Source organism: Oryctolagus cuniculus, chromosome X (genome assembly GCF_051225735.1).
Source record: "Oryctolagus cuniculus isolate XC-2025 breed Fujian yellow rabbit chromosome X, ASM5122573v1, whole genome shotgun sequence".
NCBI classification, from domain to species: domain Eukaryota; kingdom Metazoa; phylum Chordata; class Mammalia; order Lagomorpha; family Leporidae; genus Oryctolagus; species Oryctolagus cuniculus.
In genome coordinates, this window is record NC_142888.1 from 18,461,730 (window position 1) to 18,488,167 (window position 26,438).

The 26,438-nt window shown below is 36.7% G+C and overlaps 1 protein-coding gene across 14 annotated transcripts in view; it reads right to left on the reverse strand.

Annotated features, from left to right (window-relative positions):
* Positions 1 to 26,438, reverse strand: part of DMD (dystrophin) — a 2,249,390-nt gene that overhangs the window by 1,187,941 nt on the left and 1,035,011 nt on the right. For all 14 annotated transcript variants that reach the window (XM_070067426.2, XM_051827673.3, XM_070067427.2 and 11 more), the window contains one exon: positions 21,057 to 21,251. In XM_070067426.2, the coding sequence (XP_069923527.2) occupies positions 21,057 to 21,251 (195 nt within the window). The remainder of the gene's footprint in view (positions 1 to 21,056; positions 21,252 to 26,438) is intronic.

Below are 26,438 nucleotides of genomic sequence, written 5' to 3' on the forward strand. Positions count from 1 at the left end.
GTTACTTTCTTACTAGGCTTTGCATATCAGGCTAGAGAAAGGGTAGAATACAATGGTTATGGATGATGTGAATGAATTTCTATGGGAGAAAGAGTTTTTATAAAATTTAAAATTATCTTTAAGTTCATGTCTACCATATAATGGGTAGCCTTCATTATTTTCTGTTCAGGATCTCAATTTAAGTCTGGTAAAAGTACTTGTCTGACAGGTCAGGTAGTTACCATCTGAGGAAAAGGTGGACATGCCAACACAGATTATCCTGTGAATTTGTTCATCTGGAGGAATATAGGTTAAAACTGTCTTCTACCAGTTTTATATCTAGGATTGGTTATCATCAGACTACATATATTTCAATAGCATGAGAGATTGTCAAACTGATCCAGGAAGGTTATTAGAGTGAAAAGAGTGAGCAGAAAGTTTCCTTGGTGGTAACTTTCTGGAAATTAGGGACAGTGGCTGGAGCTAACTATGCCCAAAGAATCACTGCTGTCAAACCTCACGGGGAAGGGGAGGATGTTATGATAATATTGGGTTAAGCCAGTTCCCTGATAATGCGCCTGGGAAAGCAGCATAAGATGCCCCAGTGCTTGGCCCTTGGCTTTGGCCCAACTCTGCCTTTCAAATAAATACAATAAATAAATCTTTGAAAATAAAAAGCTAGGAGGAAAAGAAAAGTTTTTCCAAACCTAAAGACAAAAAAAAATCAGGTAGGAGGAGGGAGCTGCGAACAAGTCAAATGAAAATAGGACCAGGAGGAATAAAATTCAACTTTGTCAATTTAAGAGTTTAATGGTGACCTTATCAAGAACAATTTCAGCATGTTAAAATAGAATACACACACACACACACACACACACAAGACAGACTTTCACTGTCATCCTCTCATGATAAAATAGAAAGTAGCTTAAACTACATTGCAGTTTCCTGTATTTGACTTCAGACACCTGTTTGTTGGAAAAAAAAAATTAATACTGAAAAAAATTGTTATTACTCAAACTTTTAAAAAGATATGTGAATTTGATATATATTCTCAAAGCTCTAAAAACCACTGGATTGAAGTTGCTCTTGATATTTTTTTACTTTATTAACCCAAAATTTTATTACTGTCTTCAGTTGTCTCTAAGCCTGGGGCCTAGAATGGAATGTTAAAGGCTATCCCAAGAGGTAGATTAGGTTAGGTGCCAGAAACATTGTGCCAACATGACTTCTTTGCTGCTTCTGATAATTCACTTGCCTTGGGAAGCCTGACCTCATCAGAATTTGATCTGATTCAAGTCATAGATTCCATTTCTGCTTGGCTGCAAGTCCAAAGGCAAAGATCTATATCTCTTATAAGTTCTCCAGTTGACTTCAATCAGTCAGCAGAGTGACTGGCTCAGTAGTCAAATTCACACTGGGGAACCAGCCATAGTTTACAATTCAATGGGAACCCAAATGTTTACAATCTACAGCTGACCACATCTATGGAGGACAAATTTAAGAGAAGGAAAGGAATATCTTCCCCATCAGAATATGAAAGTCATCTAGCTATAGTTTTGATGTGGGATTTTTGTCAGTGCACATGTGCATGAATATCACACAGACACAGACAAAAATACTGAGAATTTGAACTTGCAAAACCTCCAGATTTTAATCTGAGTCTCTGGAGAGCTGATTTTCTGGAAAGCAGTGAAATTGCTCAAAATTGAGTTAGGAGTGGATTTAGCAATACTGGGCAGCATTTTGCAAAGGCAAGAAAGTTTTCTATCTTAAATGAGAAAAGCAAAAACTAGGGCAGGGGATGTCATACTCCCTGGATACCTAGATAGTAGATCCTTGGTGCATTCTCAGAGAATGCTGTCAAAACTGGCTGGAATCCAGGAAATCCTTTTTAAGTTCCTGAACATACTCTTACTCAGGCATTGCACACAGAAAAATGGTATATGTGCCAAAGAAAATTTAGTAGAACTTCCCATAGTTTAAAGCCAGAGATGAGCTCTCTTAGAGTTCTACTATTTTATTTTAGTTTGTCTAGAAATAAATGATCTTTATATTTTGACCCTCTAAAAATAAAACTGAACTTCCTATAGTTACCATGAAGATAGAAAACTTTTTAGGATTAGTACAGAATATAGTATATCCATTTCTCTTCCTGAATATTTAATCTTATCTGAAAATATGATGTCAAAACGATAAAGTACCCACTTTTTAGTCAACTCCCATCTCAAAGCTGACAAGTGCCTCTAAATTGGCCTCTCATACTTGCCCCCACGGAAATCTGTAATATGTTTTAGACAGTCTTTCTACAAAAGAAAATTTTAAATATATAAATAAGATATTTTAACTTCTGGAATGCATTTATACTGTAATTTATATGTTACGTATTTAAAAATACCATCATTGCAATGCTAGTCTACAGTATCAAGCTAGTTAAACACAATCCTGATTTATGAATTATGAATACAGAAAAATTATATAGTGGTGTATACTATATATAGTGTTCACAACTGGAATATGCCATAACTCTCTTGTGGGGAGCAACTGGGAGCAACTCGGAATAGACTGTTACTCGAATTAACTTATTCTATGCATCTGCTTTCCCACAATATGGCGCTGGGAGAGGAGAAACAGCTTCTACACAGCTGCCTCCAGTTCAACCAATAAACTGTAGGACCTGCTCCTGATTGGAGGAGAGCAGCGTACTCGGCGTGTGGGTAGCAGAGCTGGGATTGGTGGAAGAGGACTATAAAGGAGGAGAGAGACAACATGCACCAGGAACACCTGAGGAACATCTGAGCAGCCCCCAAGAGAGCCGGCCGGCGGTGTGCCGCTCCCCCGCGGAAGTGGGGAAAGTGGCAGGGGGAACCGCCCTTCCACGGAGGTGGAAGGGTCGGTAGCCAACCCGGGAAGAACCAGCAGCAAACCCGGGAAGGGCCGAGCAGACGAAAGAACAGCACAGGGTCCTGTGTTGTTCCTCCACGAAGAGGGGGAGCGACACTCTCTGAAGTAAGGAAACACAGAAATTTATGAACCATATTGTTTCAATTCATATTTCTATTTGAAAAGCTTGTTGTTTAAAAATGAGTTGATTTTTTTTATTTATTTGACAGGTAGAGTTATTGACAGTGAGAGAGAGAGAGACAGAGAGAAAGGTCTTCCTTCTGTTGGTTCAGTCCCCAAATGGCCGCCACAGCCGGCGCTGCACCGATCCTAAGCCAGGAGCCAGGTGTGTCTTCCTGGTCTCCCATGTGGGTTCAGGGGCCCAAGTACTTGGGCCATCCCCCACTGCCCTCTCAGGCCACAGCAGAGAGCTGGACTGGAAGAGGAGCAACCGGGATTAGAACCCGGCACTCATATGGGATGCCGGCGCTGCAAGCGGAAGATTAACCAAGTGAGCCATGGCGCTGGCCCTGAGTTGATATATTTTTGACAAAGGAGCTAAAAATCCATGGAGGAATGACACTCTGTTTAACAAATGGTTCTGGGGAAACTGGCTCTCCATGAGCAGAAGTATGAATCTGGACCCATTCCTTACATCTTACACAAAAATCTACTCAAAATGGATTAAAGAACTACATTTCTGACCCAATACCATCAAATTACTAGAGAACATCGGGGGAAACTCTACAATACATTGGCATAGACAACAACTTGGAAAACACACCAAAGCACAGATAATTAAAGCTACAATTGACAAACAGGATTACATCAAGTAGAGAAGCTTCTGCACTGCAAAAGAAACACTTAGCAAATAAAGAAGCAACCAACAGAATAGGTGAAAATCTTTGTAAACTATACAACTGATAAAGGGTTAACATCCTGAATCTATAAAGAGCTCAAGAAATTCAACAACAACAAAACAAACAATCCAGTTAAGGAACGTGCAAAGGACTTTAATAGTCATTTTTCAAGAGAGGAAATTTAAATGGCCAACAGTCACTTGAAAGAATGCTCAGGAGCACTAACCATCAGGGAAATTCAAATCAAAATCATGGTGACAGTTCACCTCACTCCAGTTAGAATGGCTCTCATACACAAATTAACAAACAACAAATGCTGGCAAGGATGTGGGTAAGAGGTACCCTAGTCCTCTGTTGGTGGGAATGTAAACTGGTGCAGCTACTGTGGAAGACAGTATGGAGATACCTCAGAAATCTGAATATAGACCTATCATATGATCCAGCCACCCCACTCCTGGGAATTTACCCAAACCAAAAGAAATCAGCACATGAAAGAGTTATGTGCACTCCTGTGTTCATTGCAGAACCATTAATAATAGCTGAGGTATGGATTCAACCCAACTGTTGATTGGAGAAGGAAATTATGGCACATGAAGACTACGGAGTACTACTGATGTATAAAAAAAATGAAATCTTAACTTTTGCAACAAGATGAATGCGACTAGAAACATTATACTTAGTGAAATAAGCCAGTCCCAGAAAGAAAGATATCCTATGTTTTCCCTGATCTGAGGTAACAGAGTACCTGAAATGTAATCTATTGGAGTGAAACAGACATTCTGAGAATAGATAATTGCTTATAGCCCTTATCTCTTCTGTTGAGGAAGAATTTTTTTTCCTCCTTCTCTCTTCCTACTACTTGTTGAACTCTTTTACTTAGTGTATGGTGAGAGGGGATTCCAAGATGGTAGACTAGGGAGAGCTTACTGCTCTAGTCTAGGGGAAGATAGTTAACAACAACAACAACAAAGTGGAAAGAGTACAATCTCAAGAAGAGTTAGGGAGAAAACTTCAGAGGAAACTCTACACAAATTAGAGGGACACCATGGATCTACATGGAGGGTGTGGATGCACACAACTCAGGACCCCAGAATCCAAGAGCCTCAGCACCAGCTTTGGAAAGTGAGGTGAGGCCAAACTGCGGCACCAATTCATTGGCAGTAATGCTGCTGGGAGAGCCTGGTATGAGTCTGGCTTGGAGCCTTGTGGGGGACAGTGTACCTGCCAAAATAGAGGAAAAGAAAGGGGGCATGCTTCTCTCTCCCCGACCACCTGACAACGGCATCGGTAGCTAGCTGAGAGACAGTGGGTACCATTTTGGACGTATGTAACAGCTGTGCTAGCTTCTGTCTGTGCACCCAGCAACCAGCCAAGAGGAGACACCCAAGTCTGGCTGGGAGAATTGACAGCAGGATTGGGTGCTTGTGACTGCGGGAGCCTTTTTGCTGGGACTGTGAAACACTGTGGCTTCATGGGAGGGAGCAGGGTGTGGCTGGACTTTGGGCAGTCACTGTGGGAGGCTCCACATCCTCTGAGCTCCCTGATTGTCTGGTGAAGGTCATGTGTGTGGAATCCATGCTCACACAGAGGACTGCTGGGATCCTTTGTGTGGTTCTTGTGGCAGCACAGAATTTTGTACCTACTGGGGCTAGTGCCCAGGCATTGGTCTCCTTGGAGGAGAGGAGGTGAACATGAGACTACACCAACAGAACTGATCAAGCCTCCTCTCAGATGAAAAAAGAAAAAGAGAGAGAGATCAACTTTAAATAGCCCTTGTCTAGACTGTTGAGGAACATGTTTTTTTCATAGTATGTGTTGAACTCTTTACTTAGTATAGAATCAATCTTATGTGTAAGAAGTTAATTGAAAATGGATCTTAGTAAAATAAGAATGGGAATAGGAGATGGAGGAGGAAAAAGGATGGGAGTGCAGGTGAGAGGGTGGGTATACTGGGAAGAATCACTATGTTCCCAAAGTTGTATTTATGAAATGCATGAAGTTTGTATACCTTAAATAAAAGGTTTCTCGGAAAGAAAATTAAGAGTGGGAATGTGAGAGGGAAGAGGAGGAAGGGTTGGAGTGTGGGTGGGAAGGAGGGTAGGAGGGAAAGTGACTATGGTCCTACATCTGTATATATGAAATACATGAAACTTGTATAACTCAAGGGAAGAGATGTATAATTTGGGACATGCTCAGGCTGACTTGCCCCAAGTGGTGGAGTTGGAAGCATACCAGGGGATTCCAATTCAATCCCATTGAGGTGGCATGTACCAATGCCATCTCACTGTTCCAGGTGATCAGTTTCAGTTCACAGTTGGTCATGGTGAAGGGACTGGGAGTCAAAGGGAGCACATAGACAAGTCTAGTACCTGCTAACGCTAACTGATGGAGTAAATAAAGGGGAGAGTGATCCAACATGGGAAGTGAGAATCTCAGCAGACTCATAGAATGGCAGATGACCTAAATAGCACTCTGGCCTCAGAATCAGCCCTAAAGGCATTCGGAGCTGGCTGAAAAGCTCATGAGAGTATTTCAGGCATGGAAAGCCAAGACACTCTGGCAAAAGATCTCTGCGAGTGAGATCCCAGTGGAAAGAACAGGCCATCAAAGAAGGAGGTACCTTTCTCTGAAGGGAGGAGAGAACCTCCACTTTGACTATGACCTTGTCTAAACAAGATAAGAATCGGAGAACTCAGAGGGCTTCCATAGCCTTGGAAACTCATGACTGGAGCATAGGGAGATTACTGATGCCATAGACAGGAGTGTCAATTGGTAAAGTCAACAACAGGAGTCACTGTGCACTTACTCCTCATGTAGGATCCCTATCCTTAATGTGCTGTACATTGAGATTTAATGCTATAACGAGTACTCAAACAATATATTTCACTTTGTGTTTCTATGGGGGTGCAAACTGTTGAAATCTTTACTTAATGCATACTAAACTGATCCTCTGTAAAAAAAAAAAAAAAAAAAAAATTATCAATTCCCAACTTGACTCTCACTGGGATTAAACATGACAATAGGTCTGCTCTGATTTCATCATCATTTTAAAAAATCATCTATTATTTTTCACTTTATGTTTCTGTGTGGGAGCAAACTGTTGAAATCCATACTTAATGTATACTAAGCTGATCTTCTGTATATTAAGATAATCGAAAATGAATCTTGATGTGAATGGAAGGGGAGAGGGAGTGGGAAAGGGGAGGGTTGTGGGTGGGAGGGACGGTATGGGGGGAAAGCCATTGTAATCCATAAGTCGTACTTTGGAAATTTATATGCATTAAATAAAAGTTTAAAAAAAAAAAAAAACACAAAAAAGGAGTTGATAACATAGATACGGCAATATAGGCCTTACATTTGAGATAGAAAAATAAAGATTTCAATAGAAAAATATCCTTTTAAAAGGGAATAATATTAAAGGGGAATTACACACAAATAATTTGAACCTACAAAAGATTTGTTTATACAAATATTGTGGAATTTGATTCTTCAATAGACTAAAAAAAGAAACTAGAGACTACAATTTATCTAGGGTACCAAACAAGGGACCTATTAGTCAACTAATCAGGTTGAGATGAAGTTCTCAAGTAACAATTAATTTAACTATTTTTTTCTCTAATATTAGAGGTAGATTTCTATTATTTAAGTGTTCTTCCATTTAATGTAAAATGACTTGTTTGTTGACACAGTGTTTCATTATAGGGCAAGTCTACCTAAATGGTCAACCTAGTTACATAAATATCAAAGGACATATTGAAGAAACTGAACAGGGCTAATGTTGGGAATAGTGATATCTGAAATATCAAACTTATTGTTCATCATTGCTGATGAAATTTAAAAATAATTTACTGAATTCCTACTAACATCAAAGTTCCGCATTTCCCAAAAAGCACTGAATGTGTTAGTATGGTTTCTGATATTTAAAGTAACAACTTTTATGTAGTCATGAAAATAAGTGGATATCTTACATGTCAAAATATAAAATTCAATTCAGCACTGACTTAAAACTTTAGCATGTAATTACTAAATACATATACTATAACATATAAGTATCTTCACTCCTGTATTTTTGACCAAGCAATAAGCTCAATATATACATTTATGAGTATACAACTCTTTCCAAATTAATATTTTAAATAATATGTCAATCATAAGATGCATACAGGCACATTATTCTGATAAATTAGCTACTAGAGATTTTCATTAATAAAATATTTCCAAATTTCTCAGAATTCTCTTAAAAAGTAAAAAAAAAAAATTCTTAAAATGAGATAGCATTTTAGTTATATGGAAACATAAGTTAAAAGATTTCATTATATTTTCCTCTGAAAGTGACTTCTATATCTCAAAATATTCTGGTTTGAAGTATACTGAAGTTCATTTTTAAAAAGAAATGATCAAATTGCTTTCTAGTGATTCCTCAGTTTTCATTTTTCTGAATGCATCATGGATGGCTAGAAGCATCTATAATTCACATTTTATAATATTTACTTCCTGAAGTACACTTCTGTTTGCTAGCTCACTAATAGTTCCATCATTGTTCCTTTTTCTTCCTCTGCAGCATTCAACACGGTTAAGCAGAGCCTTCCTCAAACAGTCCTTGCCTTCCTAGAGATGCTGTCATTCACATTTCCCTCTACTTCACTGAGAACGACTCCTCTGCCTTCATTTATTTATTAAACACATACTTATTGAATACCTATCATGTGCCAGGGACATTTTATATCCTGAGGATACAAGAACTGAGTAGTCTCTGTGTAGGGCAGGAGAGGAAGCAGGGAAACCTGTTAACAGCCAGCTGTATTCATCTACGTTGAAGTTGATTCAGGTTTGATCGGAATGGTAGCAGGATGGAATTCTAGATCCCCTCTTAAAGTAGAAGAGCCTATAGAATTTCTAGACCAACTGTGTGGGTGTTGATAGAAAGAGTTCACGGATAACACTAAGAGTGCTACCATGAGTAACTGGAAGAAGGTAGCTGTCATTAAGCATGGCACAGAAAATTGCAAGATCAGGTCCTGGGAGACAAAGTTAGGATATATCCGGTTGGGTCATGTGAAGTGCAAGACGCTTGCTATACTTCCATTGTGGATATATCAGATAGATGTATGTATAAAAGCCAAATCTCAGGAGAGAAGTATGGACTAGAGACCTAACTTTTGGATTGTTTTGCATATTTTCCCACATTTTCTCACAAAGGATTGGTATTTTATAAGTACTCTGTCCTTTAACCTCACTTCTGCTGATGATCTTAGACATTTTTGTGATGTATAGATCCTTGATACAAAATAATCATTTATTTGAAGTGGGAAATGGTATAATATAGATGTCAAAATGGTGGCATAGATTCACTGTCAATAGGGCCCAATAGAGGAGAGAGTTGACATTTTGGTGGTTTATTTTGTTTAAGGCTATATCAAAGTGTTTGTGGGCTATCAGAAACAGTGGAGTAGGAAGAAAGTGCAGGGAGAGAATCCCAGCCTATGGATTGTGGAAACTCAGAGACATGGTTTTATTGCCATGGTGGGATTATACATAACTTCCTGAAAATTCTTCCTTAACCAATTATTGTATGTAATTAGCCAGAGATACATATATCTGGAAATGCAGTCCACAACACTGGATGTTGACAAATCAAAGTGGGTGGTCTAGGATGATAGGGGTTTAGGATATTCTCCTCTGGCACACTAAGTCACATAAAGGGTAGGGTTTCTAAATTGGCCTACCTAGGATTAACACAATATCTCTTTGATACATTTTTATCTCTTTAGTTTTCCTTGTCTCCAACTGACCCTGCCACATTAAGAGTTATCCCAGACCAAAATCCATCAATTTAGTTTTTGGAAAATTTCAAGCTCATTTATCAGGAATCCAAGACTACAAAATAAAGTGGAATTTACAGCTTTCATCTACTTTGCTCTCCAAATACTTTGTCAGCAAAGACACCTTTGTTTGGGGAGGGCAACCTCTTTGTTATCCTCCAGACACATCCCTCTGACACAATTTTTTGCCTTCACTAACACTGTTACTCTACATTTGAAAATGTTTCCAGCATTAAGCAGCTGGACAGTATAGCTGTTAAGAGCAGAAACTCTGGAGCTAAACCATCAGGGAAGGACTCCAACTAGGCTATTTACAAACTATCTCACCTGAGCAAGTTGTATAACTGCTGTGGTCCTCTGTTCCTCTATCAGGATATGATTATAATAATAGTGTCTTCCTCATATAATGATAACATGAGTTACTATGAGTAAATCATTTAGAACATTTCCTGGACCATATTAAACAATAAGTTTAGCTACTGGTCTTGTCAATATTCTAATTATTTTCAAAATTCAACTTGTCTTCCCTCTCTATGTAAGTAAAATTCTTCTCAGTTTCTCCTTTATACATTGATTTCTCCTCTTCAAGGATTCAGTTACACTCACGCCTTATGATACATACTTTAGCTTGGGCTATGTCCTTGACTTTATTACTTTATAACTTGCTTAAATAATTATGACATGTATATTCAATAATGCTACCAATACCTGGAGCATAGGAATCAAATCATATTTCTCTACTATCTCTTACAGAGTTAAACATATCACTTGGGCCTTAATTATTTGCTGATTTGAAGGGAAAAGTTGAGTTGAACTTGCTTATGAGTAGAGCCAAAAAACCTTTAAGATCGGTTATACTGTTTTATAACCACTGTAGATAGCCGTTCAAGCCTGAACAGATGTTACATGTTGTTCAAATAGATCCCTGTTTATTTTATTTAATGTTTACTGTTTATTTAGGTGTTAGAGTAGATAGTGGAATACCCGTGCATCTGCATTTCCTGGTGCATTTCCCCGTTTTTGTCACAGTACCTCAGATCTCTAACAAACAATAAGATACTTCCTACTGAATTACATCTGCCTGTGTCCCAGATGCCACAGAGCACCAACAAGAACAAAGAGAAAGACACAACATCTCCCCTTCCCTGGTTCAAGTGTTCCTCACACAGCAGTTCTAGTTCTTCAGCACCAACTAAACGGAAAGCAAGTCATGTTGTAAGAGGTGCATTTTATGTTCATTTGTGCACATCATGAATCATGAAAATCATTTTACAAAAAATTCTGATTTTAAAAACTGACTACTACACGTGGCAAAGTGAGCTGTCTAGAAGTAAGTTCTTTACTCTTGGTTAAACTTTACACATATGGCATCGCATATTTCCAATTTTTATTAGAATCAAGACATGCTTTTAAATCATGTAGAACTGAGCAGAGGAGGAACAGGTAGATTTTACAGGGAAAAATTCTAAGGCAACACAATAATCGAAGGAAACCTCAAAACCCCACTAAAGAATGGGGTTGATATATGAGCACAGGGTACTTTTCTTTATTCTTTTCACTTTGTATTCTTTGTCTTGCTTAAATATGTGATCATTATGATCTTATGGTTTTGATAAAGAACTAAAAATTATGCCTCAGTGATCACAGAAATTAACAGAATGCTACTATTCAAGAGTAAATATAATCAGATGTGTCTGAATTGAAACAAATGACAGAGTATTTTGGAAATATAGGAAACACATTTGGAAATACTATGTCCATTTTAAAATGTCAAATTCTGTTAATGTTGGGCAAACTTGTTTTTCATCATAGTGTTTTACATGGAGGTTAGAAAAGCAAAATCAGCATTTCATACAGTTTTTCTAAGCCTAAATGCATAAATCTAAAGAAACAACAACAACAAAAAAAAAAAACAAAGGAAAAAATGCCATTATTTGGAGCAGGACCCACTCTATTCAATTTTCTTACATTTTTGGAAGTTCCTTAGATTTTCCTAATGAAGAGAATGCCCTTTAATCTTCTGCCTAAGCTTTAGCAAATTAAATGTGAAAATTGGTAATAATCGCATGTGATTTGCAATACCAAGTGTTAAAGTTTGTTTTCTCAGGATGTTTAATGATATACATTAATATTAAGAAATAAGACTTGGGTAAAATTCATTGTATTAGATTGAACTACATGAACTTGCTAATATTTGAAAGTTTTTCTGACACAATGTCACTTCACATGGTTCACCTGAATATTACTACAGTATTGACATGCCCTTGATACAAATGTGAGCAAGAAAAATACAAAGTACATTTTTAAAATGGCAAGGAAAAAACAACAACAAAAATAAATGTCAAGTCTCCAAAGAAAAGGGAAAAAAAGATACTGCTGATTAAACTATTTTTACTTCAATATTTTTAAAATACTTTAGGTCAGAACAAGTGGTTTTAAGCTACTAAGCTGGAAACAATGAATTCAACATATTTCATTAAAAATGAAACCCTACGGGGCAGTGTTGAGGTGTAGTGAGTAAAGCCACTGCCTGTGACACTTGCATCCCATATGCACACTGGTTCAAGTCACAGTTGCTCCACTTCTGAAACAGGGCCCCTACCACTCATGTGTGAGACCTAGCTGAAGCTCTTGGCTTCAGCCTGGGCCAGTGCTGGCCATTGCAGTCATCTGCTGGAGTGAATCAAGAGATGGAAGATCTCTCTATCTCTCCCTCTCTCTCTGTAACTCTTTCAAAATAAATAAGTCTTCACAAAAATTAAACCCTAAAAACCAAATAGCATCAACATAATTAAACCAACTAGAAAACAGCATTATCCTTTTGTGAAATGTCATGATACATGGAGACTACAATGACTTAAAGTTTACATTTCTGTACTTCAAAAGAAATATTAAAAGGTAAGCTATTTCATATCTAAAGTAAACAGAGGAACGGTATTATTATTCCCGAATTAGTAATACCTAGCCTTGGAAATACAGCAAAGGAATATGATTAAAAGGGTATAAGATTGTCTAAGAAATGCTTTCATTAAAAGTAAACAATCATTCGCCTATGTATATTGTTATAAACTTTTTAAAACTTCAGGCTATTTGTCAAATATGGAAATAATTTTATATTATATGAATTTGTTAAACTCTTATTTGTATGATGTTTAGAAATGTGAAATTTCATAAGGTCTAACACATTCTTAAAGGTAAGTGGTTTCTAGAATTCTTAACATGGAAAAGTATTTTACAATAATTATGCCATTGGACATCTGATGAATTGACATGGATTTTAGAAACTTTGAAATGAAATTTATCTAATTTTACATTTTAATGAGAATTGCTTATACCTAATCCTATATATTTTCCCAAAAGTACTACTGAGTAATCTGGGACAGATAACTATAGTTGATCTTGATTCAATGTTAAGAAAATAGGCTTAGAAATGTTATGTTACTTGTTCAAGGGCACAGCCATTAGCAATCAAGTTTTGTACCTAAATCTGAGTCTTTAGGGTTGCAATTCAGAACTTTGTCAAACTCTCTAGCCTGCTGCTATCATAACTATATCAAGGAAACTCAGTGATCAGGAAAAATACCAGTGATATGTTAATTACATGTGAGTTCACTGCACACACATTCATAAAGTGCTTTAAAATTCATGTGTGGGTTGGCATTTGGCCTAGCAGTTAAACTTTCCTTAGGTTAGGATGGCCTCTTTCCACATGAGTGTCTGGGTTCGAAACTTGGCTCTAGATCCTTTTTCCAGCTTCCTACTAATGCAGAGCCTGAGAGGCAAAGGTGATGGCTCAAGTAACTGTGTTTCTGCCACACACATGGGAGACTTGAATTGAGTTCCCGGTTCTCAGTGTTGCCGGAACCCCAAACCTGTGAACCACTGGATAGGAGCACACTCTCCTCTTCCATCCATCAAGTGATTAATTTTATTTTTAAATCATTTTGTACAAATCTAGAACAAATGTCTCCATGATGATATATGTGCAGAATTTTAGAATTCACATGCCTGAATGACTTAACTTGATGAGTCAATATATAATGTAAAAGAACTTATTTTGTTTCCTTGTTTAGTTTTGGCACTGACAGACTAACATTACTATGTCCTCTTATCTCAGAGTTCATGCCTGGATGTACTAAATCATCTTGAATTCACTCAACAGATATGTTTAGTGCCTAGTATGTGCTAGATATTGTTCTCTGCTTTGTAGGTACAGTAGTGTAAAGGAAAAAATATGGTTCTTTGTTTTCCTTTCTCATGACTTTTTTCTTTTTTTTTTTTTTTCGACAGGGAGAATGGATAGTGAGAGAGAGAGACAGAGAGAAAGGTCTTCCTTCCGTTGGTTCATCCCCCAAGTGGCCGCTGTGGCCGGCGTGCTGTGCCAATCCGAAGCCAGGAACCAGGTGCTTCTCCTGGTCTCCCATGTGGGTGCAGGGCCCAAGCACTTGGGCCATCCTCTACTGCACTCCTGGGCCACAGCAGAGAGCTGGACTGGAAGAGGAGCCACTGGGACAGAATCCGGCGCCCCAACCGGGACTAGAACCCGGGGTGCCGGCGCCGCAGACGGAGGATTAGCCTAGTGAGCCACGGTGCCAGCCATGACTTTTCTTATGATGGGTGTTATTAACTATAGGGAATAGGTCAGAAGGAGACACGGTTCATTCACAAGTAACTGCCAGTGCTGAAAATTATATTTTGTTTTTGCTGTTGCTCTCGGTGTAACTATCTTCATAAATACAGTACTGCACTTAAGTGAGTATACACAAACTTAAATGTATGTGTATGTGTTCTCAGATCCACAAAACCCTGTGCTATCATTCTCACATTTGGAGAAGGCGACAACAACAGTTTTAATCACTTTCTTGTTGACTTGGTTAACAGAGAAGCACACAAACTATTTCTAAGAATAAAAGATGAGAGAAATCCATTAATAGCTGTTGTGACAGCAGCTGATGGGGAGTAAATCTATCTTAAAATTGAGAAAACAGAAATTGGAGTACCAAAGACTAAAACTTCAGTACATTTTCACTCTGGAATTTGTCTTTATCTGACAGATGAAGGCAATAGACTACATTAATCTAATTCTTATACTCTTCATATTCTATCCAGCTTCCAGGGGCTTTATTAATGACAAATCAAATTAAGAAGAGTGATCAATCAAATGGCATTAAAGTACTTGTTAATTAGGTTTTCCCGAGCTTCCAAAAATTTTAAGTTATTTCTAATTTTTCTATGATACGCTGACCTTGTGATTTTTTTTCTGTGTGATTTATGGTCCACATGTGAAAAATATTCTTCCTAAACACAACTATACCATTTTGGTCCAAAGGTTCACTACAGAGTGATGCATCATCTTTGTATAAGTAATAAATTAGTAAGTATACATCATAGATCAAAAATTTTATTACATAATCAGTGGAAGCATAGTTGAAATAGTTCATGAATAGAAGGAAAACCCCTCTACAATTTAAGTGTAACCTTAAAATTTCTTTTTATTAGACAGGCAGAGTTAGGCAGTGAGAGAGAGAGACAGAGAGAAAGTTCTTCCTTCTGTTGGTTCACCCCCCGCTGGCCGGTGCTGTGCCAATCCGAAGCCAGGAGCCAGGTGCTTCTTCCTGGTCTCCCATGCAAGGTGCAGGGGCCCAAGCACTTGGACCATCCCCCACTGCCCTTCCGGGCCACAGCAGAGAGCTTGACTGGAAGAGGAGCAATCCGGACTGGAACCTGACACCCATATGGGATGCTGGCACTGCAAGTGGAGGATTAGCCAAGTGAGCCATGGCGCCGGCCCCAAACCTTAAAATTTCTACAAGCATCATAATTTATAATATTTAATATGAGTGCTTTCGCTTTCCAGAGCTTACAGGATGAGGATTTCCAAAATAGTCTTGCTAGGAGAATGAGAGGAGTAAGAACAGGTTCTGAATATACATTTAGCAGAGTGAATTTCAGCACAGGAGTCAAAGTAGGACAACTGCTAGGTCTGATAAAATAATGGTAGGGAAAAAATGAATAATTTCTTATAAAAGAGAGTGTGGAGAAAATACAAAGGAAACTGGAGTTGGTATTGTGGTGCAGTGGGTTAAGGTGACACTGGGGATGTCCACATCCCACACAGGAGTGCCTGGTTTCAAGTCCTAACTCTGCTTTCAGTCTAGTTTCCTGCTAATGTGCTTGGGAGGCAGCAGATGATGGCCTGAGTACCTGGATTCCTGCAATCCACTTGGGAGACCTGGGTAGAGCTCCTGACTCCTGGCTTTGGCCTGGCCTAGTCCCGGCTGTTGTAAACATTTGGGAGTGAACCAACAGATGAAAGCTCTCTCTCTGTCTCTCTCTCTCTTCCTCTCTGTCTCTCTCTGTCACTCTGCCTTTCAAATACAACAAATAAATCTTTTAAAAATATAAAATAATACTGTACCAAAGCATATATAAATATGAGCTGGTTATGACTATAATGTAAAATACCTATCACTTCACTAAAAGGGAAGTGAAAATTAAAGTCCTATATAAACAATTTAAGCAATATGTAAACTACATTTAATAATTTATTTTAAAGTATTTTATTTTAAATTACTTTTGTACTATAGCAGTGGGATACAGAATATAAGGAAACAAATAAATAAGTAAATATTGTATATTGCAAAATGATGCATTTTTGTGGACAAAATATCCTTGTCACCCCAGTCAAAACTACAATTCCAACTATTGTCATTTTTCAATTCTTAACCTCTTATTGATCCTATACCTCCTTGCCAAACTCTGCTTTCTTTTGTCCACAAAATGCATCATTTTGCAATATACAATACTTACTTATTTGTTTGCTTATATTCTGTCTCCCATTGCTATAGTACAAGCTGCATGAAGGCAGGAATCTATCAGTTTCATTTACTGTTTTCTTCTATTTTGTTTTTTGATTGACACATTATATTTGTCTATATTTATGAGATGCTGTGTGATGTTTTGATTCATGTGCACACTGGGTAATGACCAACTCAGGGTAATTAGCATATCTATCATCTTATACTTCTTTATGGTGAGTACACTAGAAATCCTTTCTTCCAACTGTTCTGAGATGCACATTTCATTATCGTTAATTATCTTCACCCTGCTGTGCATAGAACACCAGAACCCATCCTTCCCATCCAACAGTAATATTCTAACTGTTGAACTGACATTTCCTCATGTCTCCTCCTCCCTAGTGTCTGGCACACAGAAGAAGCATGATAAATATTTTGCAATGAATGAATGCTCATTCCTTAGATTATTACTTGTGCTAAGAATTCACTTTAGGCCACTAGAGCTGTGCCTGAAATCTGGTATCCTCAGAGAAGATTTGAACATCTTTCCTTCACACCATCCTGGACTCTTTAAACACAATATCAGCTTAGCCTTCAGTTGTTAAGGTTGAATAAAGGCTGACTTTATTTTTTCACCCTATTTAAACTGTTAATTAGAACTTAGTCTCCTGTCAACATATGTGAGCTTTCTGCATATGTTAACATTTCTTGTCATCATCCTGGCTCCCAAAACCATAGCACACTTTTATCCACCTCAAAGAGAGAATCTATTACTGTACTATCATCAGTTTCAATGTGATATCTGAAATTATGCATGTCTTACTTCTTTCTTCTCTTCTTTCCTCCTAATTACCTTGTTTCTTTCCTTCTTTCCCTACACATTCCCCTGCCCATTACCCTTGTTCCCTTCACTTCCCTCCTTCTGTGGAAACTCTTTAAGTTGGCCTGGGATAATCTAGAATTAAAATGCAAGAAATTTTCACATGAACTGGATATGACAGACTTTAGTATTCTACCTTGTTTCACCCAAATCTACCCTCACCTAGTTCAACATAGCATTCTAGAAACAGCCACCTGAAAGGTGGTACATAGAAGCCAATGCTGTGGCATAGTAGGCTAAGCCTCCACTGCAGCATCAGCATCCTATATGGACTCCTCTTCCAATACAGCTCCCTGCTTATATGCCTCGGAAAGCAGCAGAAAATGGTCCCTGCACACACATGAGAGACCCGGAAGAAGCTCCTTGCTCCTGATTGGCCAAGCCCTGGCCATTGCAATCATTTTGGGAGTGAACCAGTGGATGGAAGACCTTTCCCTTTGTCTTTGCCTCTCTATGTAACTCTGTCTCTCAAATAAATAAATAAATCTAAAAAAAAAAAAGAAAAAAGATAAAAAGGTGATTCATAGCATAGGGTCTGGAACTACACTGTTGCTTGGGTTCACATCCTTGCTTCACCGGTATTGTTATATCAACTTTGCCTGTTTAGTTTATATTACATTTATAGTTTCTTCATCTGTAATTTGGGGATAATAATTTCGGGTACTTTGTAGATTGATGACAAGGATTAGATGAGTTAATATAGTTAAGTTATTAGGAGTGCTTAAGCAGACAATAATAGTTGATTCTCATTATTGCAAAAAGGATAGCCAAATTAAAATTCTTATAAAATATACTCTTCTTTTGTACAAAAAAAATGTATTTACCAATGTCCTGGCCAAATTGAACAACTAAGGAACTACTTAGTGAGGGAGCATCATCACCACTGAGGAGTCCCAAATTTCAGTATTTCTGAACACTTCTGTTGACAAATGCTAACTACACAGTATACATGGCATTATTTTTTCAAAACTGTACAAGATAGAGTTCATGCAGAGGCAGACCCTGAGGCAAGAATGTACATGCCAAGTAATTCATTTGTGAATGGTCATAGGATGTACTGGCAAGGGAGTAGATAATGTAGGAGAGGAATCAGTAAAGAGTATAATATGAGGCAGGTTCTACTATGTCCAGTGTGGTCTTAATCCTGGCACATAAAGTTGTGTGAGAATGTAAATCATGTTTCAGAGTTACCCACAGTGAATGGTAAATGAATAGTGGTGTTTATCTGCCAATAGCTACCTGTTTTCAGCTGAGGTATGGTGGGAGAAATGAAGCTAAACTTCAACCCCCTAGGAACTGTGGGCCTTGATCACTTAAGAGAACTCTAAACCAGTCACAGGCACTTGGAGTTGGCAGCTGCCATTCAGAGTACAGGGAATGCTGAGTAAGGAAAGAGTATGGCTGAGTTCCCAAGAGTATCTGTTTCACATACAAACGAAACTTAAGCTTTCAGTAATGACAGGTAAATAGAGACTTAAATGGATAAACATTACTTTCACAACAAGATTTAAAATAGTTAAAGCTCTGAAGCACAATTTTTTTTCAAGCTTAAAACATGATGTTAAGAATTTTTGTGTTTATGAATTCAGATGAGATACAGTAAAGCAAGATTTGATGGCAACAATAGTAACCATACTTTGGAAAATTTTACTTAGCTATTAATTTTCCTCAAAAACAAAACATAATTTATTTTTAACATGCTTCAAAACTTTCAGAAAATTTAATTTTTTCAAAATCATAATACTATTATTCATGTAGTAGATATTATGAACTCTATGTATGATCACAATCAACCATGCTACTATTGTCAGAATAATTATTACTTATGTCTCTCATTCATCTGTAGTTATGCCTTAATATATTAGCTATAAATTAAAATTTTCATGTGTAAGTGGACATTTATCTGCATAGCTACTGTCAAAAGCATTAGGTAATTTTAAATTCAATATATCTATTGAAACCATATGTATTTTTAGTAATATTTTGTGCAGAAAGCAATCACTTTAAATTATTACCCAATATTTGTGTTATATTATGCTTTCAAGAAATATGTATGTTAAACCACAGCAGCACCTACTGTAAGTTGTGTAATTTGATTCATGCAAATCTGTCAGGAATAAAATCAACCACAACTTAATTTCCAACCTTTCCAACCAGCAGCTGTACAATTTATGCACTGCTTTTCTATTTTTACTACTGGATAATGACAATGATAAATGTCTTTAAGAGGAAATACATATTCATTGAAAAGACTGAGCTCAAAACTATCACCCTTTAAAAAGCCCATGAAGGTAAGAAGCCCATTTGCCTGCTACAGGAGATTTGTTAGCTGAGAAAAGGAATTATGCCTGCCTCATGAGGACTCAGTAATTCAGTTAAACTAAACCTTCAATAACAACTTCTTGTAAACCACAGTAATCAGTACTATTATAATTGGTGTCAGTCATAATAATATGAAATACATCAGGCTGAACAACTGATTAACTGTGAGTGTAGCTGGAGGCCTATCATCCTCATTGTGTCAGCTTAAGAGGTATACAAAAGTATTCAATGGGCAACTTAATAAGTTCAGGGTCACTGCTGTTCTAACCCATATGTCTATGAACATGAAAAAGAATGAATATTAGCTGATTAAAAATGATTTGCATGTTGAATGACAATGATGAACTTACAAACTGTGCTGTCACAAGAGATTAGTTAATGTGAAAAATGACGGGAATGCTGGAATGTCTCCTTTATCAATTGATTGGGTTTCTCTTCCTCACCATACCGATGAGTAATTTGACTTTTACTTCAATAAGAATAAGAAATAGCATCATCCTGAAAAGAATGGACTAGAGATCCCTGTAGCTGTTATTTTGTTTCAGTGTGTAATTTTACAGCTTATTTGACATAATGTAAAATATTAAAGTCAAGTCACCCAAGATATTGCAATACTGATTTCCAAAACAAATAGCTGTATCTATTTGTATACATATGCAGACAAATATGTGATATGGAATGAACTCCCAAGAAATCATTTAGGGTATAAAATACTTTAGCTATTATATGCTACTGATAGCAAACTCATCTTCTGTCTAGGATCTTATGCTGTTTGCGGTGGAAAATACCAAGTTCTGGCTATACTATAACATTTTGAGTGGGAAATTATCATCAAAAGTATCTTGAGACACTTATTATTATGTACATATTCTTTATGCTTCATTATCTTCAAACACTGCCTACTAAAATTCATAGCCTATTTTCCCATCATGATTTGTCTTAGTTCAGAATTCAGTAACTTGTTAGTTTAAAACAGGCTGGATTTTGTCGGTAAGCTTTGGCTGGTAGTTTTAAAGAAAATGTTTATTGGTTTCTATTCAATTATACTCCATACATTACAGTAGGGGTTTTGACACTGACTTAAAATTGAATATGCATAAGTGGAAAACATAAAACAAAATATGTAATAGATGTAACTTCAAATCTTGTCTAATTTTTCCCCTTGTTAGGAGAGAAAATTAATATATTGTCTTGGGAATAAAATCTGTTTCTCTCCCAAAGCTTGCTTTTTTGATACTTCATTTTTGAACTCAGCAAGTGTGCAAACTATTATTGTTATATATGCCTTTGTTTTAGGAAGCTTCTCTACAGTAAATGTTACAAAATATCTCTTCTAATATATATCTGCCTTTATGTCCAGATTCCTAAATCTAATCATCCTGTAAAATGTTCTCAAGAATTCCATGTGTAAGGCAAAATGTCTTTATGTATATACAATTTAAGTTGGTTGTCACAGTGCTACTGATGATCCATGTGAGCATTTTGAGAGATCTAAATGAAAGTGCATTGCTTTTACCTTCAGAGACTCCTCTTGTTTAAAGAGATCTTCAAAATCTTTAGCAGAGAGGTCAGGAGCATTGAGGAGTTGATCCACTTCTGATAGGGCTTGTGAGACATGAGTGATCTCCGTCAGATAAGTAGAAGGCACATAAGAAATTTCCAAAGGCATGTCTTCAGTCATTACTACCATCGTTTCTTCACGGACAGTGTGCTGGTATAGATATACAAAAGAAAAATCCTTTTAGCTTCCTAATAATGGAAATTCTACTACTGAATTTACATAGGTTCCAGTCTCTAGCTGACAGAGGGCTGAAAATAAGTTTAATTCATGATGGTAAGTGTAGTAAAGAGGTTATTTATATATTCTCTTCTTTCAAAAGATACATCATGTTAGCACCATGACTATAAAATGAAAGACCAAAAGCCAAAAGGTCACAAAGATGGAATTTTTACTCTAAGAAAATGATTATTTTTACAACTGGCTTTTAAATTTTAATTCTAAGCTTCCTGGAAACCTAGTTATGGAGGTGATCCTACATCTATTACATTTATAACTAAGGGATCTTTGCTAGACTTTCCCTGCTTAATTTTGATTGAAGTACAAGAGGCAATACAGTGCTATTTTCTTTTCCTGGTAAGTACCTTTCTGTTAAGCATCACTCTCCTCCAAATTCCAGACATCAACTTCTCCCTTTGATGCTGGTTTATTGCTTAATCAAGGTACTAGGTGTATAGTGTTGTGGAATTTATCTTAATAAGAACTTCAGAATGTCCTGAGATCTAAGGGAGCAATAGCCAATCCACCTGAGTTTACATTTTCCTATCTGAGCTTCAAGTGTTAGGGATGATAAGGGTTTGTAGCTTAGAGTTCTTTTGGAGTTTCTCAGTAGTGTTTCTTTCCCCATTCCTTAAAAGAGCAAGAAATAAATACCACTTGGCACACAAATCCAGAAAGATGGATGACCTCTGCTCTCTTCTGTCTACACTCTAGGCAGCAGAAGTCTGGTAATTGAAATTATTCTCCCAGTAACTCTGTTTGGAATTGATCAACTGCCACCTGCCTGTTGATGGGGTCAGCAGAAGGTTTCAGTGGCAGGGTCTCTGGGGATGTTTGGACAATAAGCATGCAAACACCGCCATTTATTACTGTGCAGCCTTTTATGACAAGGCCACATACATTTTTGCAGTAATGTAATTAAATAAATGGGCTGTGGGATCTCAGACTGAATCCCCCACAAAGATGAATAAAAAGTATAAGCTGGCCAGTTTATGATTTCTTGATAAATTCTCTTGCCCAATATTTTTGTGCCCAGTATTTTTATACTCATGTTTACATAATATAAAAATAAAATCATTCTAATTTAGATGTTGCATCTACTTGAGACATAGCAAATTCATAGAATTGCACAGTTTTTTTTTTTTTTTTGACAGGCAGAGTGGACAGTGAGAGAGAGAGACAGAGAGAAAGGTCTTCCTTTGCCATTGGTTCACCCTCCAATGGCCGCCGTGGCCGGCGCGCTGCGGCTGGTGCACCACACTGATCCGATGGCAGGAGCCAGGTGCTTCTCCTGGTCTCCCATGCGGTTGCAGGGCCCAAGTACTTGGGCCATCCTCCACTGCACTCCCTGGCCACAGCAGAGAGCTGGCCTGGAAGAGGGGCAACCGGGACAGAATCCAGCGCCCCGACCGGGACTAGAACCCGGTGTGCTGGCGCCGCTAGGCGGAGGATTAGCCTGTTGAGCCACGGCGCCGGCACAGTTAGTTTTAAAATGACATAATTATACCTTTTTTTGCCAAGTTTGGCTTACTGGGTATCTTGTTTAAATTAATGTCACACATTCCTTCATGGTAAATGGAATGATAATATACACACATTTCTTACTTGCATTTCAGTGATATTAGAAACTTGAGCCAAAGTTTAAGATAATTCAGTATTTAACCATAGATTTTAAATTCAAATTCTCAATTTCTGCATTTCAATCCAAACAATGTCATTATTAAATACAAAATGGGCTATTTGAAAATGTGCATTTTCTACTAATACATTGAGTATAACACTAAACAGTACAGTCAACAGAAGTAAAATAAATTTATTGTAACTTTTATGCATTCCATTAGTCTGGTGATTGTGTTGTTCTTATTAAAATTTTGAAGTTAATAAATTTGTCTTCATGTAGGTCTTGGGCTGTGTTGTGGTGTAATGGGTTTAAGTCCTGGCTGCTGTACTTCTGGTCCAGCTCCCTGATAATGCAACTGGAAAAGCAGTAGAAGATGACCCACGTGCTGGGGCCCCAGCTATCGATGTTGGAGACCTGAAGCTGTCTTCACTCTGGCAGAGCCCCAGATGCTATAGCCATTGAGGAGTGAAGCAGCGGATGGAAGATCTCTCTCTCTCCAACTCTACACTTCAAATAATTAAAATAAATATTTAAAAAATAAGTTTGTCTACTTATTTGCATGTTTGCTTTATCTCCTTAATTAGATACTTTTGTGTCACCTAAAACATGCATCTTAATGACACTTATAGAATTACCTTTGTTTTAATCATATGCATTTTATACCTGTAAGTTTTTAGAGAACAGTGGTTTTAGACAGAGATGGGTAGAATAAAGTGGTATTTTTTTTCTTATTCATTTAGTTTGTTGTTTAACCAAAGGGGTTGCTACAGAATCATTCGCTATATCTTTAAACTATATAGAGAAAATTTGTGTCTCATCAAAAAAGTCTAAAAGATTTCTCTGTATGTCTTCATTTTTTCTCAAAAGGAAAATAAGTTTATGTTCTTCATAGCCTTTTCTCTTTTTTTCTTCTTTGACATAAAGTTTCCTTGATATTCATTATCTAAATTTAGGATGCTTTCAGCTATCTTAGTACCTCTTGAATATAGTAATTATGGATGCTAGGTAGCAAAGAACTTCACTGATTGGTCAAATACAATAAAGACACTAAAAATGCACTCACATTTGACCACTAACTCAGATTTAGCTCCTTGAAACAAAATTTAAGACTCAAATTAATAACTGCTTCGGTGTTTGTGCCTAATCCTATTTTGTTTGGCATAGAGGAACTTTAAAGGAAACTAAGATTTGCTTTAGTAATAATTAGTACTGACTACATAGCTCTGAAGGCTGGAATGGTATATGTCAGCAAGTAAGATCTATCAGCAAAAGTTCTCAACCAGGATCCTAAGAAAATAGGCAGCACACTGTCTTCTCACTTCTCATTTGTTAAACTTGTCTCTACTTAACTACACATGCCTGTTATATATCCTTTGTTATATATTGACTAAGGTACTTCTTTTCCTCACAATACATATTCAACAGCATGTCAGGAGAAAAAACATTTTTGCTTATATTTCAGTATTTCAGAGGAATGTTCGATAGCCTCTACTCAAATACCCAAATCTTCCAATAATTTAAATTCTGTATGTAGTTCTAGAAATCATTGTTCAAAAATGTCTTTAAAAGCCATTGTTAACATGATTGTAATTCCCTTTGGGAAACATTAACCATTGCACGGCAGGTAAGGAATGTTCAAATAATATGCGTATTGTAATTACTCTCAAGACTTCCAGAGATAAATTTTGAAGCAATTGGTGTCATTTCAAGGAAATAAGTAGACTATACCATATCCTAACAAATTCTCCAAAATGGAAATATTTAAACTTTCAACAGTTGATTAGAGCAATAAAAGAAAGATATAACTTTTTGTTTTTATAAAAGATCTGGATGAGAAGGACCTTGCTATCTTTACTGTCCTAAACTACTGATAATTAAGCAATTTCTGTCTCTTCTTTTCCTCTATTACAAAAAAGTATTAAAATGCCCATAATTACTAAAATGACAATGATTATCTGTGACCACTGATTACACTATATTTTATAAATAAAGCTAAAAGGTTAATGGACATTCTATCTATCTATATGTATATAAAATGAAGACTAATCTATTGGAGGATTTAGTTCCTCCAACAGGTTTGATACACAATACTCAGTCATCATGGATATAAAATGGTACCCATCAGCTCAATAGAGAAAGCTAAGGGATGAATCTGTGAATTTTCATGAGAAACAGAAAGGAGCCAAAGTAATTCTTTGATACCACTAGGAAACAGAAACTGTTTCTAGACTCTGTTTTATAAATTTTGAATATTCTTGTTTAGTCTACGGCCATACCAACCTGAATGTGCCTGATCTCGCCTGAATATTATTATTGCATTCTCTGAGACACAATAATTTAATATTAAGCTGTATTATTTCATAATTTTCATATTCAAGAAAGTGCCAAAAATTAAAAAAAGAGAGTTAGATATTTGGAAATAGACTCTAAAATATAGCATTCCTTTTGCCAAAATCATGCAGGTCTATAATGAATAAGTGCAGCAACTGAATGACTTTCAGTTTGTTTTAATAAAAATTTCAGTCATTAAAAAAATCAGTGTAATTGGAAGTATCATGTTCATTTTCTCTTCTTTATGCAAAACCCATGCACTTATATTCAGATTAAGCCTTTTCATATGAATTTCATTACATCTGCCTTGAGTAATTATATCCCTCTGAATTCTCATGTGTACACATCCTAACCTTTTGAAATTCAACTTGCTTTTGTTAATGGTCTTTACTATCTTATATCATTACATTACATATATTCACGCATCATTAGTAAGAAGTGTTGTAGCCATAGTAATTCATTTTATTTCTCTCTGTTCACTTAACAGAGTCTAGAAACAGTTTCTGTTTCCTAGTGGTATCAAAGAATTACTTTGGCTCCTTTCTGTTTCTCATGAAAATTCACAGATTCATCCCTTAGCTTTCTCTATTGAGCTGATGGGTACCATTTAAATTCTGTTATCCATGATGACTGAGTGTTATGTATCAAACATACATACATATCTTCATCCCCTCCATTTATCAAAGTACTTCTCTCTCCTTCAAATGCATTGTGGTTACTGGTCCAATTAGGAGTCATGAGGTCAATACAACTCAAAATGAAAATGTACTGTATGTCACATTATGACGTAACAATCACTTATGTATGAATATGTTACATAGAAATAAATGTTGCATAAATGCTTTAAATAAATATGGTGCATAGAAAATATGCCAACACAAAGTAAAACTTATGAAAATGGATTACTATTTAGATAATATAGGAATCTAGTAATTTTCTGTATTAGTGTAAAAATGAAAATGTTTCAAATATTTATAATGAAGTAACATGTATTAATGATTTCAAGTGAGTCATTATACGAAAATCTGTGAATCATGACATAAAATGCATTAATTTATATCAGATTATTTCTCCCCAAAAGACCCTTTTAAATATCATGGATTATTAAAAATAGTAACACAGAGGTTTGTAAATCCCAAATAGGATTACAGACTTCAAGTGAGATCTGA